Below are 17,974 nucleotides of genomic sequence, written 5' to 3' on the forward strand. Positions count from 1 at the left end.
GGGAAATCAGAGAGGAGCAATCAGGCCAGGGACGCCTGACCCTCCAGCTCCCGCTCCAATGTACAATAGAAAAAGCTGGGACAGTCAGCAGCTCAGGGTGAGGCTGGGGCAGTGTCGCCTTACAATCGGATCCGGGTGATTGACAGTGGTTGTGGCCAATAGATATAGAGGGGGCGGGGCTGGAGGGCGGGGCCCCGGGACTGCTGAAGGCACGTGATCATCCACACAGGACGAAGCTCCTGTGCAGACGCAATGACTGAAGACTGTGCAAGTGCAGGAGCCGATGGAGAAGGGAGTGGTGCAGGGAGAGGAACAGCGAGGAGCTCGAATAAAATCGAGCCAGTGTAGACTTTAGGATTCGTTAACACCAGGCGTAGGTTCTCAGATCCAAATTAGGAACTCCCTGTCCTTCGCTTGCAGCAAACGGGAAAACGGCTACGTGACCCAGGCGCTGATTGGCCGCGGGATACTGCCGCCATCTTTGTTGGGGTCAATGTTCCGCGGGACACATGCATGGTTGCTCTGTTTGTAGGGAGGCAATATGCAGCAGTGCGCATGCGCTGCAGTTGACAGGGCTACAGTGAGAAAGGAAGGACTTAAGACACAGCAAACTCAGACCAAGAGAAGCGTTTGTCCATTCTGAATTTTTGTCCTGAACTGATTGTGATGGATTTTTTTAGCAAAATCCTTTGATAGAGGGTTAGATAGAGGGTCTCTTCTGAATTTCTATCCTGGACCGACGGTGAGGGGTTTTTCGTAAAATATTTTGCAGGTTATTAAATGGGAATCATTTGCGGACAGGAAACTCCACCAAACCACTTCGTAACAGCACCGTGGTATATTACCCGTCAAAGACTTCAGTGGCTCAAGAAGGAAGTTCCCCATTTTTTCCAGAGCAGTTAGAGATTGGGAATACTTACTGCCGTAGCTACTGATGCTCTCATCCTTGAGCAAATATTTTCAAAAAATCAAAATCAAACGAGGACCTGAATATCAACAGCATTTGACAGTGGAAGGCAAAAGGTTTGTTTTGTCTGTTGGAAAAAATTTCAGATCCATATGTGACTGTAAAAGTACTAAGATATTCAAGTATGGTTAGGTTATGAGCAGGGGTTAAGAAAATCTGGTATAGATTCATTATGGTACAGAAAGTGAACATTAAGCCCATTCAGGTTCTCTGCAAAATAATCCAGTCAGTCCCAATCCCCTGCTCTTTCCCCAAAGCCCTGCAAGTTTATTTCCCCCACAAGCGCTCATCCAATTTCCTTCATCAATCATTAATAGAATCAATTCTGCCACCATTATGGGTAGTAGATTCTGCATATTACCCGTCAATGCAAAACAAATAATTCTTGGCCTTCTATTCCTTCCCTGACACTTTAAACCTGTATCCCCAATCCCTGTCTCATCATCCACTGGAAACAGCTTTTCTTTTGTCTACCAAATCTAAACCTGTTTAAACCTTGTACACCTCTATGAAATCTTGCCTCAAATCCTTTTCTTAAAGCTGAATGACCCCAAACTAACCTTGTAATTAAATTTCCTTTATTCAGCCAACATAGTTTTTCTTGAGTTTGTTCTCATTACTTCTATTTATGAAGCCAAAGATCCCATATATTTTGCAAACTTCTCCCTCAATATATCCTGTTACCTTTAACGGTTTTGCACATTAGCCCCCAAGTCCCGCAAACTCTTTAAAACTGTAAAATTCAATATATAGTCACTGTCCCTATTGCTTCTGCCAAAATGTTTCACCTCATTGTATATTCCAAGAAAACAATCTTGAAATGTTAACCCTGTTTCTGTCTGTGCAGAAGCTGCTATATCTGCTGTTTTCTTCCAGCATTTCCTAATTTGAGGGATGTATTTCTGAAATTCAATCAGTTAAAATTTGATTTGATCAAAGCTTTCAGGATTTAAATTGGAATTGGTGATGTTGATGAGAAAGGAACTATTTTGACTGTTTGCGAAAACCAGGATGAGGGGACAGGGACTAAAACTGAGAGACAGACTTTTCAGGAGTGAATGTAGAAATGTTTCTTTAGACAAAATTGGTACAAGGTTGGGAATTGCTTTGTCAAATATTAACTCATGCACGATCTGTGCATGTTAAATCTGAAAAATTGTTCTGTAAAAGAGTCCTATTAGACTCGAAACGTTAAATCTGTTCTCTCTCCCGTGTCTTTCCAAAGGGTGTGTTTGTGGATTTGGGAGATTCTGTCAAACATCTGGTCGAGCTACAGATGTTTGAAGTCTATCTCCCTTTTGTCCTTTTCCACCTGTCTCTCTCCCAGAGAGGTCACAGTCTTATGTAAGTCCAAACTGGGTACTTCCCCTGAAGGATATGAATGAACCAGTGGGTTTTTATGACCTCCTCTTTTACTGTTACTTTTATCCCCAGCACCAGCCCACAAATTCATTCACTTCCATTTCACAGCCTGCCTTTGTGTTTTTCTTCCTGTTTTAAATATATTTTACAGGGCTTTGGAAAAGGACAATCTTCAGGCAAGAAGCACAAACGAAACACCAAGAATTGAGGGAGACACTCAGCAGGATCTGAATTTCATCGCATTTTGAACATGGAAGGAGAGAAAATGTACACATGTTCTGAATGCGGACAAGGCTTCAATCGATCCTCTGGCTTGTCAAGGCACAAGCGTAGCCACACTGGAGAGAAACCATGGAAATGCAGGGACTGTGGGAAAGGATTCAACTACCCCTTCGAAGTGGAAATTCATCAGCGCACTCATACTGGGGAGAGGCCATTCACCTGCCTGGAGTGTGGGAAGGGATTCACTAAGTCGTCCGAACTGCTGACACACCAGCGGGTTCACACTGGCGAGAGGCCCTTCACCTGCACTGAGTGTGGGAAGGGATTCACTCGATCATCCCACCTCCTGAAACACCAACGAGTTCACAATGGGGAGAGACCGTTCCGGTGCTGTCACTGTGGCACTGGGTTCAGACAATCGTCTCACCTCACTGTCCACCAGCGCAGTCACACTGGGGAGAGACCCTTCACCTGCTCAGCCTGTGGCAAAGGATTCACTCGCTCGTTCGACCTGCTCAGACACAAGCAGATCCACACTGGGGAGAGGCCATTCACCTGCTCTGAGTGTGGGAAGGGATTCACTCAGTTGTCCAACCTCCTGAGACACCAACTCGTTCACAATAGTGAAAGGCCCTTCAAATGCGAAAACTGCGGGAAGTGCTATAAAAGTTCTGGGGAACTGATGTCCCATCAACGTGTGCACACAGATGAGAGACCATTCAGGTGCTCTCACTGTGGAACTGGGTTCAGGCGATCATCTGACCTCACTGTACACCAGCGAGTTCACACTGGGGAGAGGCCGTTCACCTGCTCTGAGTGTGGAAAGGGATTCACTTCCTCAACTACCCTGCTGACACATCAGCAAGTTCACCAGTAATGTCAAAGATTGGATTTTGCTGTTCAATCACATCTAGAACTGAACTGTGTTCACTGGGGTTTATTTCTGCTGATGTTCCTAAGCCATAAGTCAATTACGGGAGCGGATGTTTTAAATAAAGATCAAACAATTCAGCTTTTTCTGAAACACAGGGTGTTGAGTCTTTTTAATATCTCAAACAACCTAGATCCTTTTGAAGGGCTCGCCCCTCGTCTGTCTTCTCCATCCTCACCTGCAATAACAACTGTAAGGGGCTTGTGGAGTTTCTTTCACATGAACATTGCAACCACCCTCCTTCCACTCGGCCATCAGGCCAAACTGTCTCCAGTGTTCTTCCCTGATCAACCCCACATCTTGCTGATTCCTCTAGTTGCTCTTCCCTCTTCTCTGCTGCCCTGTTAGAGTTGATCTTCTCAATGAGACCCACCTCTGCTCCCGCGATCAGATGCTGTCTTAACTGCTGACTGCCCAATCTTCCCATATTGTTTATAGTTCTCTCCTTGTGCTGTCCCCCTCATCTTTAAACTCACTATCATCACCCACCGTCCTTCCAAACTCCTGACCTATCTCCACCATTCCTTTCCTCTCCAAAGTCTTGTACTTGGCTCTTTTTGGTATATATATCCTTAGTCCCTCCTCTTTCTCATTTATATGCTGCTTTTAAGTGATATCATCCAAAAACAGTGTGTTATTTTTCATATGGACCAATATCCTGTTGGGGAAATTTGCTAGTGCTACTGCAGAGGCTTTAAATTAGTAAAGGGGCGGGGTGAGAAAAAACGATAGGTCTGAGAATGGTACACTAGATAAGGGGAGTCAAGACATAAATAGTCAAGGCAGGCCATGGCAGAGAACAAGGTAAGACTGATAAATTAAACTGCATTTACTTTAATGCAGAGGCCTGACAGGTAAGACAGATGAACTTAAGGCATGGTTAGAACAAGGGACTGGGATATCATAGCAATTACAAAAATGTGGGATAAGACTGGCAGCTTAATGTTCCAGGGTATAAATGCTACAAGAAGGATAGAAATGGAGGGCAAGAGAGGAGGGGAAGTGGGGTTTTTGGTTAAGGATAACGTTCCAGTTGTACTTGAGGATAATCCTGGCAGACATCCATTGAAGTTACATGAGTGGAACTGAAATATAAAAAAGGGATGATCACCTTATTGGGATTGTACTATAGGGCTTCCAGTAGTCAGCAGGAAATTGAGAAGTAAATGTTTAAGGAGATCTCAGATATATGTAAGAATAATAAGATTGTAATGGTAGGGGAATTTTAACTTTCGAAACATAGACTAGGACTGTCACAGTGTTCAGGGCTTAGATGGAGAGGAATTTGTTAAGTGTGTAGAAGAATGTTTTCTTATTCAATATGTGGATGTACCTACTAGGGAAAGACAAAACTTGACTTTCTCTTGGGAAATAAGGCAGGACAAGTGACTGAGGTGTCACTGGGGAAGCCCTTCAGGGCAAGTGATCATAATTCTATTAGTTTTAAAATAGTTATGGAAAAGGTTTGACTTGATCTAAAAGTTCTAAATTGGACTAAGGCCAATTTTGACAGTATTAGGCAAGAACTTGCAAAAACTTGATTGGGGGAGGCTTTTTGCGGGAAAAGGGATGATTGGAAAGTGGGAGGCCTTCAAAAATGAGATAATGAGAGTTCCTGTTAGTGCACGGGACTGGGCCTGATAGGTGTAGGGAATGCTGGATAGCTAGAGAAATTGAGGTTTGGGTCAAGGAAAAGAAGGAGGCATGTGTCAGGTATAGACTGCTGAGATCAAGTGAATTCTGAGAGAAGAATAAGGGAGGCAAATCAGGAGGGCAAAAAGAGGACATGAGATAACTTTGGCAAATAGAGTTAAGGAGAATCCAAGGAATTCTACAAAGACATTAACGGCAAAAGAGTAACGAGGGAGAGAATTGGGCTCCTTAATGATCAATGAGATCTTCTTTGTGTGGAACCACAGGGGGTGGATGAGATACTAAATGAATATTTCATATCAGGATTTACCGTGGAGAAGGGTATGGAAGCCACAGAACCTGGAGAAATAAATAGTGATGTCTTGAAAAGCAACCGCATTACAGAAGAGGAGGTGCTGGAGGTCTTAAAATGCATAAAGGTAGATAAATCCTTGAGACCTGATCAGGTAAATCCCAGAACTTTGTGGGAAGCTAGGAAAGTAATTTCTGGGCCCCTTGCTGAGATATTTGTATTATCGACAGCCGTGGATGAGATGCCAGAAGACTGGAGGTTGGCTAACGTGGTGCCATTATTTAATAAAAGTGGTAAGGAAAATCCAGGGAACTATAGACTAGTGTGCCTTATATAAGTGTTCATAGAATCCCTACAGTGTGGAAACAGGCCCATCGGCCCAAAAAATCCACACCAACCCTCAAAGCATCCCACCCAGACCCATCCCCCCATAACCCACCCTATGGGCAATTTAGCATGGACAATCCACCTAGCCTGCATATCTTTGGACTGTGGGGAGGAACCAGAGCACCCGGAGGAAAACCACGCAGACACAGGGGGAATGTGCAAACTCCACACAGTCACCCAGGGGTGGAATCAAACGCTGGCCCCTGGCATTGTAAGGCAGCAGTGCTAACCACTGAGCCACCGTGCCACCCAAGTTATTGGAGGGGATTCTGAGGGACAGGATTTACCTGCATTTGGAAAGGCAGAGATTGATTAGGAATAGTCAACATGGCTTTGTGTATGGGAAACCGTGTCTCATTAACTTGATTGAGCATTTTGAAGAGGTGACAAAGAAGATTGATGAAGGCAGAGTGGTAAATGTTATCCAAAAGGACTTCAGCAAAGCATGTGACAAGGCTCCGCATGGCAGACTGGTTAGTAAGGTTAGATCACAAGGAATCCAGGGGGAGCTGGCCAATTAAATACAAAATTGGCTTGAAGGTAGGAGACAGAGGTAGTAGAGGTGACAAAGTGTGGAGCTGGAGGAACACAGCAGGCCAGGCAGTGTTACAGGAACAGGAAAGCTGACATTTCGGGTTGGGACCCTTCGTTTTCTGAAGAAGGGTCCCGACTGAAATGTCAGCTCTCCTGCTCCGCTGATGCTGCTTGGCCTGTTGTGTTCCTCCAGCTCCAAACTTTGTTATCTCTGACTCCAGCATCTGCAGTTCTCATTATCTCAGTAGTAGTAGAGGTGGTGTTTTTCAGACTGGAGGCCTATGACCAGCAGTGTCTGGCAAGGATCAGTGCTGGGTCCACTGCATTTTGGATGTGGATGTGAGTACAGGAGGTACAGTTACTAGGTTTGCAGATGACACCAAAATTGCTGGTGCAGTGATCATGAAGAAGGTTATCTCAGAGTACCACAGAAACTTGACGAAAAGAGCCAAGGAATGGCAGATGCTGTTTAATTGCGATAGATGTGAGGTGTTGCATTTTGGTAAGGCAAACCAGGGCAGGACTTACATGGTTAATGGTAGGACCCTGGGGTGTATTACTGGACAAAGAGACCTAGGGGTACAGGTGCATAGTTCCTTGAAATTGCAGTCACAGGTGGACAGGGTAGCGATGAAGGCATTTGACACACTTGTCTTCATTGGTCAGTGCAGGAGTCAGGACATCATGTTGTGGCTGTACAGGACATTGGTGAGGCCACTTTTAGGGAATACTGCATTCAATTCTGGTCTCCCTGTGCCGAAAAGATTTGCAAGGATGTTGCAGGGATTGGAGGGTTTGAGTTATAGGGAGAGGCTGAACATGCTGGGGCTTTTATCCTTGGAGCATCGGAGGTTGACGGGTGGTTTAGAGGTTTTTAAAATCATGAGGGCCATGGATAGGGTGAATAACCAAAGAGTTTTTTTCCCAGGGAAGGGGAGTCCAAAGCCAAACAGCATATGGATAAAGTGAAAGCGAAAAGGGACCTGAGTGGCAACATTTTCACACAGTGGGTGGTGCACTTATGGAATGAAATGCCAGAGGAGGTGGTGGAGGCAGGTACAATTACAACATTTGGGTACATGAATAAAAAGAGTTTAGAGGAATATGGGCTAAATGCAAGCAAATGGGAATAGTTCAGTTTAGAATATCTGGTCAGCATAGACAAGTTGGACTGAAGGGTCTGTTTCTGTGCTGTATAACTCTATTACTGTATATACACTGACAATGCCCAGCTGTACCTCACCATCATCTCTCTCCATTCCTCCACTTTTACTAGTTAATCAAATTACTTATCACACATCCAGTGCTGGAATTAAAAATTGGAAAGATGAAAGTCATTGGCTCCAGTCACTACAACACTTTCTGATCTCTGATTACTGAATCTACTCCTTCAGACAGCGCATCAAAAGTAAAAGTATGGTGATAATATGATTAGTGATTAGATATGATAAGTGTTGGATAGGCTAGCGACACTTCAAAGTTAACAAAGCACCAGGATTGGATGAAATGCATCCGAGGAAGTGAGAGTAGAAATTGCAGTGGTACTGGCCACAGTCTTTCAGTCTTCCCTGGACTCAACTGAGGTGCTGGAGGAGTTAAGAATTGCTGGCATTTTGTCCTTGTTCAATAAAGGTTGTAAAGATAGGCCAGCAATTACAGAACAGTCAATTTAACCTCAAGTGCTGGAGAAACATCTAGATATAATTACTTGGAATAGAAATAGCAGTCAGATGGGTAAAGGAGGGTTACTTAGGAAAACCAGCATGGATATCCAAAGGAGAAATTGCATTTGACTAACTTGCTGGAATTTTTAAAAGAGGCCACAGAAAGATTGATGCAGCTAATACCGTTGCCGTAGTATACAATGCCACTGAATATACTGGTAAAGAGAGCATCTACATCCTTAGTAAAGACAAACGCAAAATTTCCATTTAACATCTCAGCGTCTTCTCCACTGTTACTAGACTTCTGAACAGACCTCTCAAATTTTCAACTTAATGTTGATCTCACTCACTGTGCACCTTCTCTGCAGCTGTAACATTGTGTTCTTCACTCTGTTCTATTACCCTAATGCACTTTGTATGGTATGACCTACCTGTACTGTACACAAAACATGTCACTGTACTTAGGTATATTTGACAATAATAAATTAAAATCAAATTAAATCAAAGGTGGTAATGAGCAAGTTAGACAAAGGAGAGCCAATCGTCATGATCTATTTCAATTTCCTATAGGCCTTTGACAAGGTGCTACATAGGAGGCAGTTACATAAGAGCCCATGATGTAAGGGGCAATGTACTGGCATAGATGGAGGATTGGCTAACTGGCAGAAGACAAAGAATGGGGATAAAGGGGAATTTCTCAGGATAACATCTGAGGGCTAGTGGAGTTCTGCAAGGATTAGTGTTGAGATCACAACTATTCACGTTTGATATGAATGATCTTGATGAGGGACGGACGGCATTGTTGCTAAGTTTTCAGATGACACAAAGATAGAGGGAAGGACGGGTACTGTCGAGGAGCAGGGAGGCCGCAGAAGGACCCGGGATCATTTTCTCCCATCAGGTGTAACATCATCCTGTCCCTTGGGTTCCTCTAGTACCACCCCTCATTCACTCTCATTGGTTGGAGGACCAGCTCCACCAGCTGGGTCCTCCAGTCCCACCCCTCGTTCACTCCCATTGGTTAGAGGAACGGCCGCTCAGGGTACCGCCCAAAAACTCCGCCCCTCCACCGGACCGAAGGTGCCTTGTGCGGCAGTGAGCATGCGCAGTGCTGTTGAGTTTAGGGGACGTGGTGGAAGATTCAGGAGATGTTTGTGGGGATCGGGAAGCTTTACCAACACCTGGAGCAGGCCTCACACACATACACATCACGATAAAAAGCTGCCGGCAACGGGTGGGGAGCGATCGACCAGTCAGTTGGTGAGTGGAAAGAGTTCCTCAACAGCTTGTGTCAGCCGCAAACCTCGGATAAACCCGGTCCCATCAAATGGGACGATGGCCCAGACTTATATCCCAGCGACAGGCTCTCGGGAATGCGACTGCCATCTTTGTTAGGGGCACTAGGCTGCAGGAAGCCTGTGCCATCTTTTTAGGGGCAATATTTGGAATGACTGGGAGGAGCCTGTTGTCCATTGTTGAGAATGGATACAATTTATTCATCAAGCTGCATGAAGCTTTCACACCCGATGTCTTATTGATGAGGCACAACGGTGCTACGAAGAAAGCGGCACGGTGGCTCACAGCGCCAGGGACCCGGGTTCGACTCCACCCTCGGGTGACTGTGTGGAGTTTGCACATTCTCCCCCCCCCGCCCCGTGTCTGCGTGGGTTTCCTCCGGGTGCTCCGGTTTCCCACAGTCCAATGATGTGCAGGCTAGGTGGACCGGCCATTCTAAATTGCCTACAGTGTTCAGAGATGTGTAGTTTAGGTGGGTTATAGGGGGATGGTTCTGGGTGGGATGCTTTGAGGGTCGGTGTGGGCTTGTTGGGCTGAAGGGCCTGTTTCCACACTGTAGGGATTCAATGAAAAAAGGGAAGCAAATCTTGCTCTCCAGATCCCACTAGTTCTTTGAACATTAAAGTAAAACAAAGAACTGTGGATGCTGGAAGTCAGAAACAAAAATAAGTTGTTGTAGAAATTCAGCAGGTCTGGCAGCACCTGTGGAGAGAAAACAGAGTTAATGTTTTGAGGCTAGTGACTCATTCTTCGGAATTGATGGTAGCTAGGAGAGGGTATCTCTGCTGAAGGGATTTATGAAATAAGGAGGGGCTGGGCATTGAAAGGAGTATGTGATTGGTGGAGATGGAGCCTACCACTTCAACACACCACACCAAATGTTCACTGGCTGACATTTCTGTGTAGGGCCTGTTCAGTGTTCCAGTGAGGCTCAGAGCAAGCTGGAAGAGCAACATCTCGCTTTCCACTTGAGGACCCTGCAACTTTCAGGGTTTAATATCATGTTCAATAATTTTCAGGCCTAAGCACCTTCTTCAATGTGCTTTACCTATCCCCACACCCACACCTCAGAACTTGTCATCATGTGTGCTGCTTTCAGCATAGCCAACTCATTCTTATCGTTGTCCCAGTGATTAGCTTTTCTATCTTCCCTGGCTTACCTATTATCCATCCCCTTTTCTGCCTAACTAACTTTCTCTGTCTCTGTCTATATCTCTACCTATCGTGTACTCCTCTCCCTCCTGTCTTCAGCATGTATGCAACATTTTCCTAGCTGCCATCAGTTCTGAAAAAGAGTCGCTGGAATCAAACTGTTAATTGCTTTCTCTCCACAGATGCTGCCAGACCTGAGTTTTTCCAGCAATTTCTGTTCTTAGTAGCTGTATAAAAATGCTTTCATGCATTTTCTTCTAGAGATGGCCAAATATCTTAAATTTGGGTAGTGTTGTAGAACAGAGGGATCTAGCAAGTTCAGGTACATAATTCTTTGACATTTGCATCACATATAGACAGGGTGGTTAAAAAGGTGTTTGGCACACTTGCCTTTATTGCTCAGTCCTTTGAGGATAGGAGTTCGAAAATCATGTTGAGGTTATACAGGATATTGGTGAGGAATACTGTGTCCAGTTCTAGTCACCCAGTTATAGGACGGACATTATTAAGCTGGAGAGGGTTCAGAAGAGATTTACCAGGATATTGCCAGATGTAGAAGGTTTAAGTTGTGGAGAAAGGCTGGGACCTATATCACTGGAGTGCAGGAGGTTGAGAGGCAACCTTACAGAAGTTGATAAAATAATGAGGGGTATAGATAAAGTTAATGGTAGTTGTCTTTTCCTAAGGATGGCAGAATTTCAGAATTCGGGGAAACATTTTTAAGGTGAGAGGAGAGAGATTTTAAAAAAGACATGAGAGGAAAACTTTTTACGTGAAGGGTGATTCGTGTGTCGAATGAACTTCCTGAAGAAGTGATGGACACGTGTACAATCACAACATTCAAAAGACTTTTGGATACATACATGAATAGGAAATGTTTAAAGGGATATGGGCCAGGAGCAGGCAGGTGGAAATAGTTTAGCTTGAGATTATGTTTGGCATAGACTGGTTGGACTGAAGGGTCTGTTTCCGTGCTGTGTAAACCTATGACTCTATATCTTGAATTGTAAGTCAAAGCAAGAGTAAGGATCTTCTTTTCTGAACTTCTGACCTTACTAAAAATGATGTATTTTTTAAAAAACTCCTATACAGGATATTACAACAGGATTCACGAACAAGAAACTCAAACCATACCAAAAATCTGACAGAAACACTTGATTCACCAGGACCTGGATATTATCAGCCTTTGAGTGAAAGTATTGAGTTCTAGCTCATTACCATAGATCATAGTAATAGAGGCATACAGCATGGAAACAGACCCTTCAGTCCAACTCGTCCATGCCGACCAGACATCCCAATCTGACCTAGTCCCATTTGCCAGCATTTAGCCCGTATCCCTCTACACCCTTCTATTTTGTATACCCATCCACTTGCTGTAAGATGTAGGAACAGCCCACTGAGTCGACTCCAACATTGAAAGAGATCACGGCTGATCTGATAATCCTCAGCCCCACTTTCCTGCCTCCTCTACATAACACTTGGCTCTCTTAATGAGTAAAAATCTTCTTTCTCCACCTGAATACACAATTCAACCCAAACTCAAAAGCCCTCTCAGGTAAAGAATTTCAGAGATTCGTTACCCTCTGAGAGAAAAAAAAATTCCTTCTCTTTACTGTCTTAAAGGTCCTCCCCTCATTTTATGATTATGTCCTCTTGCCCACAAAGAGAAACAACCTCTCCACATCTATCCCGTCAAGTCCCCTAAGAATCCGAATGTTTCAATAAGGTCAGCTCTCATTCTTCAAAGCTCCAATGAGTACAAGCAAAACCCACTAAATGTCTCCACATAAGACAGCCCCTCTGTACACGTGATCAGTCAAATGAAATTTCTCTGGACTGCCTCCAGTGTCAGGATATTTTATTTTAGATAAAAGGACGGACCAAAATTATTCACAGTATTTTGGCTGTGGCCTAACTAGTGCCTCACGTATTTTCAGCAAGCCTTTTTTTGTACACTATACCCATTGAAATAATGTCCAACATTCCACTTGTCTTCCCTAATACCTGCTGAATGTAGATGCTAGCCTTTTGTGATTCATGCACATGGACTCTCAAATCCTCCTGTTGTCTTGCTTTCTGAGCTGTAGCTTTTAAATAATATTCAACTACTCTATTCTTCATGCCAAAGTACATAACCTCACCCTTTTCCACATTATATTCCATCTGCCAAGTTTTTTTGCCTGCTCACCTAACCCGTCTGGATCCCTCTGCAGACTGTTTGTGTCATCCTCACCGCTTAGCTTCCCACCTATTCTTATTTCATCTGCAAACTTGGCTACAGAGCATTCACATTAATTTGTACTGCCAAACAATTGCAGCCCTCGCACTGATCCCTGTGTTACAGTTACAGGTTGTCAGCCTGAATACACAACGCCCCCAATCCCATATGTCTGGTTTCTATTAGTTAGCCAATCCTCTCTATGCTAATAGACTGCCTCCAACGTCATGGACTCTTATCTTATTAAGTAGCCTAACATGTGGTACCTTATCAAAGCCCTTGTTGAAATCCAAATATTACATCAACTGCTTCCCTTCCAGCTATGCTTCTTGTTAGAATTCTAGTAGATTTCTCAAGCATAATTTCCCTTCATGACGCCATGTTGACTCTGTTTGATCATATTATGCTTTTCTAAATGCTGTGCTATTGCATCTTTTATGATAGACTCTAACATTTTCCCAATAACAGAAGCTCAACTAACTGGCCTACAGCTATCTGTTCTTTGTCTCCTTCCCTTTTTAAATAAATGTGTTATATTGGCAGTTTTCCTCTCCACTGGGACTTTCTCTTAAGGATCTGAGGACGGCTGGAAGATGACTTATCGGTGCTTGCATTATCACTGTAGCTACTTTCTTTAATATCCCAGCATGCATACCGTCAGGGTTTTAGTCCCATTAGTTTCCCTAGAGATGGTTAATGTGTTTATTTTCTCTCTTCCTTTTGCCCCTCGATTACTTATTATTTTTGGAATGCTATTTGTGATTTCACAGAATCATAGAATCCCTACAGTGCAGAAAGAAGCCATTTGGCCCATCTAATCTGCATTGACTCTCCAAAGAGCATCCCACCCAGACTCAGCTTCCCACTCTATTACCATGGCCCCATATTTACCATGGCTTACCCACCTAGCCTGCATGCCCTAGACACTACAGGGCAATTTAGCATGACCAATCCACATCTTATGCTGCCCATCTTTGGATTGTGGGAGGAAACCGGAGCACCCAGCGGAAACCCACACAGACACAAGGAGAACGTGTAAGCTCCAAGCAGACAGTCACCTGAAGCTGGGATTGAACCCGAGTCCCTGGCGCTGTGAGGCAGCAGTGCTAACTGCTGAGACACAGTCTGTGTAGACTGATGCAAAGTACTGATTCAAATCCTCTGCCATTTTCTGGTTCTCCAGTGTTAATTTCCCACTTTCATTCTCTAAGGAACTCAAGTTCTCTTTCTCTTCTCCCTTCCCTTTTATATATTTCATGAAGCTCCTGCTGGCTGTCTTGATATCACTTTGCAAGTTTACCCTCAAAGTTTATTTCCTCTCTATCCTTTGTGGGCATCTTTTTGTTTTTAAATCTTTTCCTAATCTTTGCCACTTTGTATGCTTTTTTTCTTTCAATTTGATGGTATCCTTAATTTGGCTGGTTAATCAGGGTTGGCCAATCACTTTCCTAAAATCCTTCTTTCTCACTGAGATACGTCTTAGCATGTGAGCCATGAACTATTTTTTCTCAACTATCTTTGCTGCTAAACTCCTTACCCAGTCCACTCCAACTATCATTGCCCTCATTCCTTTGTAATTACCCTTATTTCAGTTTAGCAAAGTTGTTTCTGACCTAACTTTCTCGCACTCAAACTGAATGCTAGATATTATCATTGATGTTCACATTTGCTCCTCAAATCTCTTGGTGATTTTGCCGAAGACCTTAAACAGTCCTGCAATCCTTTTATGATCAGCTAATGAGAACCACTTTTATCTACTTTGTCTAACTGTCTCATAAAGGCCTCTATCAAATCTTCCCTCAATCTCCTTTGCCACACTGAGAACTGTCCCAGTGTTTCCAAGTTCCTGATACCCCAAAGCATGTAACAGTATCTAGAAAGCATAATTCAGTCCCTTTACCACTGATGCACAGTGCCAGTAAAGTGTACCGTCTACAAAATGCACTGCATTAATTCACCCAAACTCCTTAGATAGCACCTTCCAACTCCCAAACTTCTGCCACCTTGAATGGGCTGCAAACACATGGGAACTTTCTAAGCCGCACATCATCCTGACTTGGAAATATATTGCAGTTTTTTTCACTGTTGCAGGGCCAGAATCCTAACTCCACCCCCACCTCCCCTGAACAGCATTGTTGGGGGGTGGGGGGGTTCTCTACAGCAATTCAAGACAGCAGCTCACCACCACCATTTTAACATTTTAAGGGCAATAAATGCTGGACCCAGCCAGTGGCTCCCACATCCCATGAACAAATAATAGAAGAAAATTAACCTTACAAATAAAATTCCTCATTCTTTCAACTATTCTGATAGATCTCCTCCACCCCCTGTCAGGGACCCTCCCATCCTTCACCAATGTGTGGTGATCTCTGGTTTGCACAGACCCAGATGAGCTTTATTCCTGACAATTGCATGTGACGTCACCCATTCACTGGGGATTTCCTCAACCATGAGATTTTTCCTCTGTCTCCCGTGCTTCTCATATCATTCCAGCTGCCGGCTCCGCCAGGAGATGTTCGAATTCAAAACAATGAAATTGTTTCAGAGATAAGTATTTTGAGCATTTGTCTACAAATTTTGAATTTCTTGTGCAGTGCTCCACGGGAGGTTGCATGGCTGTGGAGGTGGTGTGGCTCCTTTACTGTAGATCTTTTCTGGAATTGGGAGGGCATAGTCTGAGAACTAGACCGAACTATTTGGGGGAGATGTTAGGAAGCACTTCTCCATACAAATGGTGGGAAGTGTTTGGAACTCTTCCACAAACGGCAATGGATCCTGGATCGGTTGTTAATTTTAAATGGTATATGGAGTTAGGACACAGATCAGCCACAATCTCGTTGAATGGTGGAACAGGCTGGAGGGGGCTGAATGGCCTACTGCTGTTCCCTAGAATCAAGCCATTGCTCCACTTCAGCTGTGCTCTCCCTGATCACATCTCTGACTTTGTCCCACTTCTTCTCCCTCTGCCAATGGCAAACATGGGCCAGGTTTTGTATCTCTCTGTTACTTCTGCCAACCATATCAACTTCCGATTTCCACCATTCCCCAGCAAAGCGTTGGTGACTCACCAGTTTTATCTTTCTGTCTTTCCCTGGTCAGGGATTTTTTTTTGCACTACGGTCAAGTTTCTCTTCCACTTCCAAACTTGCGTTGACCATCGGATTCTGAGGGGGCTCGGCAGTGTGGATGTTGAGGGGGAGGGGATGTTTCTACAATTAGAATCTTGAACCAGGGAATGTACAGAATAAATAGAAGCTCAATTAATACTTAAATATGAAGGTTTTTGTTTTCTCCCAAAGGATAGTGCATGTCTGGAATTCTCTACTCACGAGAGTTGTGGAGGCTAGGTCAGTGAAGGTATTTATAGAGGAGGTAGATAGGCTTTTGAAATATCAGAGGATTGAAGAATATGGGGTACTAGCACAAAAGAGGGCTTGGGACCTGCTGCAGATCAGCCATGATATTATGGAATGGTGGAGAGGTTTCAGGTTCTAAATAGACTATTCATGCTCCTACCCCTTACATTCTTAAAAGGGCCACAGTCATAGAAGCCTACAGCAAAGAAAACGGCCCTTTGGTCAACTGAGTATGCACCAGTCAAAAACAACCACCTCACCAATCTAATCCCATTTACAGCACTTGGCCCGTACTCCCATATTGACTTGGCATTGCAAATGCACATCTAAATACTACTTAAATGTTACAAGGGTTTCTGCCTTTACCGCCCTTACAGGCAGAGTGTTCTGGGTTCCCACCACCCTCTCGGTGAAAAACAATTTCTTCCCATCCCCTCTGAACCTCCTGCCCCTTGCCCTAAATCTATACCCCTCTGATCATTGGTCTCTCCCTCAAGGGGAAAGGTTTCTTCCTGTCTATGCCTCTCATAATTTTAGACAGCTCAGTCATGACCCCAAGGAAAATAACCCTAGTCTGTCCAATCTCCCTTCATAACTAAAACTGTCCAGTTCAAGTAACATTGTGGTAAATCTCCTCTGCACCCTCTCCAGTACAATCACTAGCCTACAATTTTGTGGATTCCAAAACCACAAGCAATACTCTAGCTGCGGTCTAGCCAACATTTTATATGATTCAGTCCAAAAGATTTCATAATTGTTATTTCATTGTACTAGCCCCACAAAGTACCACGTCCATTCAGTTTAATTTCACAATGCACCTTTGTGTTTTTTGAGTGTGGTGTCTCAATTTCCTCTTTCCGTTTTCGATCAATTTCACAGCGTATTAAAACGTGAGGATTTTCCGTTCGGAGAATCAAATGAGCCATCACATCAGGATCTATTGGATTCAGCCAGATTATTGTAACCGAAGCCTCACCCGGATTGGAACATGGAAGAAACAAGCACCGTTCCCGGTGCCGAGAAACTGTACACGTGTTCTGTGTGTGGACGAGGCTTCGCTAGATCATCTGACCTTTCAGAGCATAAATGCAGTCAGGACGGGGGGAAACCGTGGAAATGTGCCGTCTGCGGGAAAGGATTCATTTCTCCATCCAAGGTTGAAACCCATCGACGCAGTCACACGGGGGAGAGGCCGTTCACCTGCTCCGTGTGTGGGAAGGGCTTCACTCAATCGTCCAACCTGCTGAGACACCAACGGGTTCACACTGAGGAGAGACCGTTTAAGTGCCCCGAGTGTGGGAAGTGCCACAAAAGCTACGACGAACTGACGTGCCATCGGCGGGTTCACACCGAGGAGAAGCCATTCGGTTGCCCTCACTGCGGGACTGGGTTCAGGCGCTCGTCTGACCTCAGTGTACACCGGCGGGTTCACACCGGGGAGAGACCGTTCACCTGCTCCGAGTGCGGGAAGGGCTTCGCTCAGTCGTCCAACCTGCTGACCCACCAGCGGGTCCACACCGGGGAGAGGCCGTTCTCCTGCTCCCAGTGCGGGAAAGGCTTCACTGCTTCGTCTGTTCTTCTGGCGCACCAGCGGGTTCACACCGGGGAGAGGCCATTCACCTGCTCCGAGTGCGGGAAGGGCTTCACGTCCTCGTCCACCCTGCTGACCCACCAGCGGGTTCACAGTGAGGAGACCCCGTTCATGTGCTCTCACTGCGGGACTGGGTTCAAGCACTCCTCTCAACTCATTGTACACCAGAGACTTCACAGTGGGGAGAGACCATTCACCTGCTCCGAGTGCGGGAAGGGATTCACTCAGTCATCTCACCTACGGAGGCACCAGCGCGTTCACCAGTGAATGCAGTGATCAAGTTTTGTTGTTATTTCAGATGCTGGAAGGATTTATAATTGATAAGGAGACAGATACACTATTTGACTTT

General features: G+C 44.7%; 1 protein-coding gene across 1 annotated transcript; it reads left to right on the forward strand.

Moving 5' to 3' along the window:
- The first annotated feature begins 201 nt into the window (after window positions 1-201).
- Window positions 202-17,892, forward strand: LOC109933978 (zinc finger protein 420-like). Its single transcript, XM_048619306.1, has 3 exons — window positions 202-1,023; window positions 2,481-3,424; window positions 17,127-17,892. Exons 2-3 carry the CDS (start codon window positions 2,580-2,582, stop codon window positions 17,890-17,892), a joined length of 1,611 nt encoding a protein of 536 aa, XP_048475263.1. The 5' UTR covers window positions 202-1,023; window positions 2,481-2,579.
- Window positions 17,893-17,974: the final 82 nt, after the last annotated feature.

Source organism: Rhincodon typus, chromosome 42, assembly GCF_021869965.1.
Source record: "Rhincodon typus isolate 14 chromosome 42, sRhiTyp1.1, whole genome shotgun sequence".
Classification (NCBI taxonomy): domain Eukaryota; kingdom Metazoa; phylum Chordata; class Chondrichthyes; order Orectolobiformes; family Rhincodontidae; genus Rhincodon; species Rhincodon typus.